This window comes from Rhododendron vialii, chromosome 12a (assembly GCF_030253575.1).
Source record: "Rhododendron vialii isolate Sample 1 chromosome 12a, ASM3025357v1".
NCBI classification, from domain to species: domain Eukaryota; kingdom Viridiplantae; phylum Streptophyta; class Magnoliopsida; order Ericales; family Ericaceae; genus Rhododendron; species Rhododendron vialii.
Window position 1 is genome coordinate 8,024,234 of NC_080568.1, and position 7,825 is coordinate 8,032,058.

Consider the following 7,825-nt stretch of genomic DNA (forward strand, 5'->3'; position numbering starts at 1 on the left):
AGCCGAATGAGCCGAGCATTGAGAATGTTCGATTAAAAACTTTTATCAGGAGATGTTCAAACCTGATTGAACTTTAAAAATCTAAAAGAAAAACACGTCCAAAATGAATTTGTTTGTTAGTCGAACAGATCTTGAAATAGCTTTTAATGAGCCGAACACAAATTGAGCTCAAACAATTTGGTTCAATTTAACAGGGCCCAGGGAAACCACCACTTCCGTTGCACAATTCTCAGCGGCATAAATAACAACTCGATGAGCATGAAATTGGATTAGAGTAAGTTGAATAACAGCAACCAAAGAGAAACCCGAGTTCAAAACAGTCACTGGTTATCTAATCCTCATCAAGAAAAAATCCACACAAAAAAAAAAACACCTATTCTGGCCATCCCAACTCGTCCACTTTAGATGCCGAGGTGAAACACGCCATCCTGCCAACAGAATTGTCCGCTTTAGACATTGAGGTCTACCACCCCATCCTGCCAACAGAAAACAGATTAAAAGGTCAGTTTTCGCCAAGGCAATGGTGGACTTGAAATTCTACATGAGATGAAACCATCATCTTTACAATATGAAAGAAAAAGGGAACAACAGACCTGAAGAAAGAGTATGTTCTTGAAAACTATGTCCCTGGAAGGAGGATGCGGCTTTCTATATCTGAGAATGTCTTCACATCTTTACCCCATAACCTGCTTATTCGAGAATCAACGCATTTAACAGCAGATTATGTGAAAGATTAATTCATTCAGTTTATTCCAAATTTCATTCGTGAATAGTGTGTAAGACAATTAAGTATTTAAAAACGGTTATTGCATATGGACAGTGGGATTGATCTTTGAGGAACTAGTCGAGGCACGTGCAAGCTGAGTTATCAAAAAGAAACTAATGATGGTTGCGTAGGGAAATGCATTAACCATGAAGGGCACTCATTTGCAGCATGCACAAGAGCAGCGATTCAATGTTCACTCTTTGAAACTTACCAGCAATCAATACCAACGGCATTGGCACCTTCCTTATCAGCCTTTAGATCATCTCCAACATGTACTGCTTTATTAGCTTCCACGGCAATCTGATCTACAACATGGGCAACATTAGAACAGTTGAATTGTTATCACCATTAGCATCTACCACGAGAAATGCAAACGAATCTTGCATACTTTTTCAATCATCCAATCCCCCAATACACCCTGGGAGTTTATGATCCAAGTGCAGAAATCTAATCTTTCCAAACTCAGCAGAGATAAATAGATATCAAAGAGCTGGCATGGGTACCAAAATTGAAGGCGAACTTTGCAGAAAACATTCAAAAGCCATGCCGACCATTATGCTCAGCAGAGATAAATAGATATCACAGAGCTGGCATGGGTACTAAAATTTAAGGCAAACTTTGCAGAAAACATTCAAAAGCCATGCCGACCATTATGTCTGTGCATGTTGAAGATATAAACAATGAAATTCTCCCGTTTCTAAAAGCTTAAGCTTTCAAATGAGATGGGGGTCAACATTTCAACAATTGAGGACGTACCCAAAGCAGCTTTAAAGATACGTATGTCAGGTTTTTCGTATCCAACCTCTGAAGATATAATTACAGCATCAAACCTAAAAGGAAAACCAAGAAATACTTTAATTCACAATATGAAGCTGCACGTCCACCCATATCTAGATACAACCAGGCTATAGGCTATAGGCTATAGGCTATCACAATTTCTCATTGATTAAGGCACCTCTGGAGACATGGTCCACTGCCACCATCTAGTTCCTTGATGAAAAGGAGAAGAAGCTCATAAAAAAAAAATGAAAAGAAGAAGAAAGACAGCAAGACTTTCTATGGCGAGACACACACACACACACAAACTAGTCCACCAGACAATAATAGCTAAACTAGTTGGGATAAAGTAACTATTTCATTCTTCAAGACAAAAGCTGTATTTTGAAGATAACAAACTTTCGGAGTGTTTATGACGGAAAGATTAAAGAAGAAAAAATCTAGACTTCTGACTTTATTTCTCTCCACAAATCGTTGATTCTAACAGAAAAGGAATAATTACTGTACACTACAAGCCTAAAAAATGAATGAAAGGCAGAATCAATAGAAGATCTTTCAGGGCTTACAGATCTACAACGTTGAGGTCCTTTAACAGCTTCCTCAAGCGTGTGTCAAAGTTGGACACAACAGCCAATTTAACTACGCCAAAATTCAGTTTTAGAAGCAAAGGAAAATAAATATACTTCAAGCATTCAGTTTCACAATTTCAATTTGACAGACAAAGAAAATACTTGATGATTATAACCTCCACCATCTTTCAGAATTGACATTGTTTCATAGGCTCCGGTGGGAAGACACCATGCATCGCCGTTTGCATAGTACTGATACAAGCAACCATTAGAAACTGAGTCTAGTGGTCAAGTACTGAAATTGGGTTGAAATTTTACAATAGCTTAAACTCTAAAGTGCTAGATCTGACCACTAAGGTAACACATTTATGAGGCTGATATATGTTTTAAAGTTCTCTAACATTACCCCATACACTTCTTCAAAATAATCATCATTTGCACAACCAGTGGCTTCAGAAACAACAAATTTCCAGAAGGGCTTTCCATCTCCCTGTCAATTATACAGAACGTACAAGTCCATAGTATGTTAGAATCGAAAAGGGATAATGTGCTCGTCTTTTCATGTGCTGTCAACTTTCGAAACTCTAGTCAACTAACAGGTTGGCATAACTTTATTAACCAAAGGATTCAAAAATGAAGGAATTAGCCTCATTGGAATCACTTCTCTTACAAAAAATAACACAACAATGGTGTTAATAGTTTACTAATGATAGGCATACATGTACGAACAATGACTCCCACAGAAATCCTTTAAAAGTTGGAATTTCAAAGGATCTGACTGCCTTCATCTTGTAAGTTTGATACTACGATAGCTTTATGCCTCTATTGTGATGGGAGATCAATGCCTCATTGATCGCAGCATGAGGTCGCTTGATACATACAAACATGACGAAAGGACTGTACAGTGTCAGATTAATAAGGTAACGAATGCAAATAAAAATATTTTAATTTGTCTTAAAATCTTTTTGTAAGCAGCATCTTGCATTTCCTTTGGGCTATCATATGTTCATGTTGGGAAAGCAAAAAGAAATCATTTTCTTCCGACAAGGAACCTATAGAGATTGATTGAACAAGGTGGTCTGTGATTAATGGGGTCCGGCCTTGCCTGTCCCTTCTATGCATCTCTGTTTTTTTGCCCCAAAAAGATACTTAGGAACTTTCGGAATTGTTAGGAGGCAATAGAACATGAGAAAATCACGTTTAGCATGAACAGCAGTGAAATGACCTGGTAGCGAAGTTTCCCAGGCCATGAAGCAGCAAAAGCTCTTTTAAATCCTTGCTTTACTTCAGCTGAATTCACACTCAAACCTGAACTTAGCGGAAATAACAATTCAATTGCTAAACCCGGGAGCATAGTCAAACATATCATTAAACAACCCAACTATCCCACTTGAGGTCAATTAGCACTCCAGCTTTACATGCTGTCAGCAAATCGACGGAGTTTGAATCATGGTGCAACACCATATTAAACACAACTTTCAGAAGTAGCCCTAAACAAGTGATGCAATGTCTCTTAAACACCATAACCTTACTCATTACCAAACACTAACAATAATGTAAATCAAGATAAATTAGCATCCGTCGTTACCTATCGGCTATCGTCAGCACATTGCCAAAATCATAAGCCTTACTATTCACAACTTATTGGAGCATAGCTATCTAAAGCAAGTTTCTGAATACCCATACCGACTAGAGTACCGATTTTCCTACGGGTACTGTATGTAACGGTACTGGTGAAATACCGGATACCATTTTTGATTCATAGCGTTATTTTCCCGTATTGAAAAATTTAACAAGTTTCGAACTCACAACTGCTTGCTTGGAGGCCCAGGTTTTTACTGGTACAAGATGGACGACATGTTATGTGTTGAGCCATTATATATTACTTACTCCAAAACTGGGGGCCCAATTCTGCGCCAGAAAAATGGAGGCCCTAGGCCCCCTCCTGGGACTTGCCCTAGGGCCGGGCTTGCTGGCTAGAGTACTGATTTTCCTAAAGGTACCGTACATACCGGTACCGGTGAAATACTGTATACCACTTCGGATGCGTAGCGTTATTTTCCCGTATTTAAAATTTTAACACGAAATATACATTGATTAAAAAATTAAACATACTCCAGCTTAAGCCATAACAAAATCACAGTTCTAGGATACCAAATTTGCTCAGAAAAGGTACCGCAAAGATTCAAAACCCTGATCTATAGACAAAAATATTTGCATGAAACAGAACAAAAGATGAATCAAACCAACCGTATTTTTGGGCAATCGAAGCGTAAGTCTCTGCTACAGGTCTGGCCAATTGCAACAGTGTGCCACCAGCATCCAACAACAACGCGTCGTATGCTCTCTTAACTAACTTCCCTCCGCCTATACATACATGATAGAGATAGTGATCAGTCAAAGAAAACACTAAAGTGGGTTCTTTAGGATGCTGCGAAAGAGACGGATTTTGGACGGGGAAATACCTGAGAGCAGAGAGGGAGAAGTGGAAGAGCAACGAACAAATGGAGTGAGCTTCAGATTAAGAGGTTTTATTAGGGTTCTACTGAGAGCGCAGGCCTCCATGAGAGAGAGAGAGAGAGAGAGAGAGAGAGAGAGAGAACTCACAGAGAGAATTTAACGGGTTTTTTTTTTTCTATGTATAGATTGTCAGTATTTATCGCACAAATTTTATTTTAATTTTTACTGAAATTTGAGACCGGTTGATTTAAACTCAAATCCAAATTTGAGTAAAAATCATTAAGGGTCATTATCGGGCCGGGCCGGGTCGGTCCAGCCTTCTAAGTAGCTGTCCAAGCCCGTCCACGGGTCAGGTCGATCGGGCTTTTTCTTTTTGACGGGCCAGGCTACCTACCATAAATTGAAGCCCAAGCCCGGCCCACGGGCTAGCCCAATTGGCAGGCCAAAAGCCTGGCGGGCCAACGGGTGGGATTAAATTTCCTTGGGTAAAACTAAACCAAAGGAAAAAATAAAAGGTTTTGTGGGATTTTGGGCTAATAGGCGGGCCCGTTGGTGGGCTTTTGGGAGGGTACCACGGGCCGGGCCTATGGGCGGGCCTAGTAAAAATTCATAGGCCCAAGCCCGCTCATTACAAACTACGGGCCGGGCTAGCTTGCCTGTTTTACAGGCTCGGGCTGGGTAAAAGCCCGGCGGGCTTTGGGTGGGTCGCGGGTCTTCGGGCTAAATGATGACCCCAAAAATCATCCAAATTGGAGCTTCACTCCTTATCCAAACTTTTTTTTTTTTTTTTAAATGTCACTTCATTTCAACACCCCAAGGGGAAAGATTTCATCAGAAATACAAGGAGAGAACCAAAACTACTAAATCGATATACGAATTACTGCTTTAAGCACACATGCTACAGACTTTAGGACACTCTACCGAAGCAACCCTACACTACGTGCTGGTATGAGAGACCTGTCAGCGACTCAGAAGTAGAGGCTCCAAAGAACTCCTGCTCAAACCTCGAACAACAAGTGAAAGGATGAAATCGACAACCTACCAAAAAAACATAAAAGAAAATAGAAAGAAAAAAAAAACTGAACAACCTCCAACCCACTAAGTTACTGCCCTGGGTTGACTCGCTGAGTCGCCCCACTGAGTCACAACAAAGAGTAACAAAACAGATCTGGAAGCTGTTCGGCTTCTTCCCCAGAATGAAACCAAGCTCCATCGCCGGCCGCCTGCGAAATCCGGAGCCTTATTGCGTTGGGGGGCCCAAACCACCCAACGTCATCTCCTCGTCGGCCCAAACATAAACCCCTACCAGATGAGGGAAACAGCTGGTGGTGGCTGGAGGAAGAGGTGGCAGAGGCAGAGGAAGAGGCGGCAGAGGGGGCGAGTTCTGGCAAGGCTATGGTAAGGCCGGCGATGGAGATGAAGGTCAGTGGTGGGCAGGGAGGGGGACGAGCGAGGGTGGGGCATGAGGGTGGCAGCCCCACCCCCAAAACACAACACCAAGCCGGAAACTAGCGAAAGGGATGGGGGCTGAGAATAGGCGGTGGGGTGGATGAGGGGTGAGAGAGGAGGCGCGAAGGAGAGAGCGGTGGGAAAAAGAGGCAAAACCTAACCCTAGGGAGGGGTAGAAGAGTAGACCAGCGGCTCCTAGAGAGAGAGAGACTAGGCGGCTCTCCACACTCCTTATCCAAACTTATATCATCAAATTTGGGTTTTACTCAATTTCTTCAACAAATTTGGTGAAATCCAAACTCTATACTGAATTTTAACCGACTCTTTTGCAGCGGTGTTTCACCGGGAGGAGTTCGTCGTTGTTGGGTTTGTCATCGGAAGGACTCCGTGAGACGACCGTAGCAGAGATTGAGATAGAGAGAGAGAGTCATCAAGAGACGCAGAAGAGTTTGTCGATGTCACTCAACCGGCAAGGGTAGCAGAGATCTCGAGAGAGAGAGAGAGAGAGAGAGAGAGAGAGAGAGAGAGAGAGAGAGAGAGAGAGAGAGAGAGATGCATTAGATTTGCAATTCCAGCTGCAATGAGTGGCAGGGTTTGAAATCTGAGTAAAGGGCAGGAGAAGCTCATACCAAATCAAGCTTTTACTCAAATTTTTATGCAAATTCAAGTAAACATTTGAGTAAGGAGTAGAGGTGCTTATACGAGCGGAATTGAATAATCCGAATTCACTTCGTTCACGAAGTATGTACATGTGTTTAATTGTACATAGAACGGATGAAAAATTCAAGTTTCTGAAATTTACTTCTATTTCTTGAAACAAGATTTCATGAATTTTTTGTTTTTTTGGAAGTTAAGACATTGAAAGCTAATGTTTGTTTAGAGCTTACCAAGTACTAATATGCAAAAATAAATAAGTAAATAAAATGCGCCAATTCTGACTAAACAGTTAAAGATAACATGGACAAATTTTCTCATTCAAACGGAATCTGATTTCTTTTAGGGCCCGTGTAGTCGTTGGAAAAGAAAAGAAAAGTACGAGAATTTTTATGTATTTCGGTATCAACTCAAAGTGAGCAAGTTGTGGAACTCATGTCTTTAACTTTGACACAAGATTTCGCCGAAAGCTTACCTATATATTAATTCCCTACATACAAAATTAAAAGACTACTAATATATATTTTAACTTTCTTACAAATTTCTTTTATTAAACGAACATAATTTTCTACTAGTACAAGAAATTTACTACTTAATACTTACACATAGGGGAAAACACATTTCCTACTTAATACTAGTCTGAGTTTTTGTGGCACCTATACTTGCGAAATAGGTCCAGCAACCCTCTGGAACAATTACTGAATAGGATCTATCTCCACAAATTAAAGATTTAAAGCCAAGTAGTAAAAGTCGGAGATGAGATATTGGAGGAAACTAAACAGAATGCATGGGAAAATGCCCTATCTGTTTAGTTCCCTCCAATTCTCATATATGACATTCGCAACCTTATACTTTGTGTCGTTTCTACTTTGCTTCCTTCCATTCGATATCTCGTCATAGTGAAAGTCGGAGATGAGACATTGGAGGAAACTAAACAGAATATTATGCACAAGAAAATGCCCTATCTGTTTGGTTCCCTCCAATCCTCACATACAACATTCACAACCTTCTACTCTGTGTGGTTTCTGCTTTCCTTCGACCCGTCTGAAGAAAGGTTGCTGCACACTTCCATTTAGCACTACTCGTTTATAGGGCTGATTCACGAGTCCAGTGGGGAGCAGAACCTTTGCAATCTAAACAGCATGAAAAT

The 7,825-nt window shown here is 40.8% G+C and overlaps 1 protein-coding gene across 3 annotated transcripts; it reads right to left on the reverse strand.

Annotated features, from left to right (window-relative positions):
- Nucleotides 1–238: 238 nt before the first annotated feature.
- LOC131310434 (uncharacterized) lies at nucleotides 239–4,841 on the reverse strand. Of its 3 annotated transcripts, none has more exons than XR_009195211.1 (10): nucleotides 4,578–4,841; nucleotides 4,363–4,479; nucleotides 3,338–3,420; nucleotides 2,519–2,602; nucleotides 2,289–2,364; nucleotides 2,110–2,182; nucleotides 1,523–1,596; nucleotides 978–1,066; nucleotides 594–686; nucleotides 239–476 (listed from the first exon to the last, which is right to left on the reverse strand). XR_009195211.1 is itself a non-coding variant. In XM_058337439.1 (10 exons), exons 1-9 carry the CDS (start codon nucleotides 4,675–4,677, stop codon nucleotides 620–622), a joined length of 768 nt encoding a protein of 255 aa, XP_058193422.1. In that variant the 5' UTR covers nucleotides 4,678–4,841; the 3' UTR covers nucleotides 239–476; nucleotides 594–619. The 3 variants fall into 3 exon arrangements, 2 of the variants coding, with proteins under 2 accessions (XP_058193422.1, XP_058193421.1); XM_058337439.1 differs by having other exon boundaries at nucleotides 978–1,071; XM_058337438.1 differs by having other exon boundaries at nucleotides 590–686; nucleotides 978–1,071.
- Nucleotides 4,842–7,825: the final 2,984 nt, after the last annotated feature.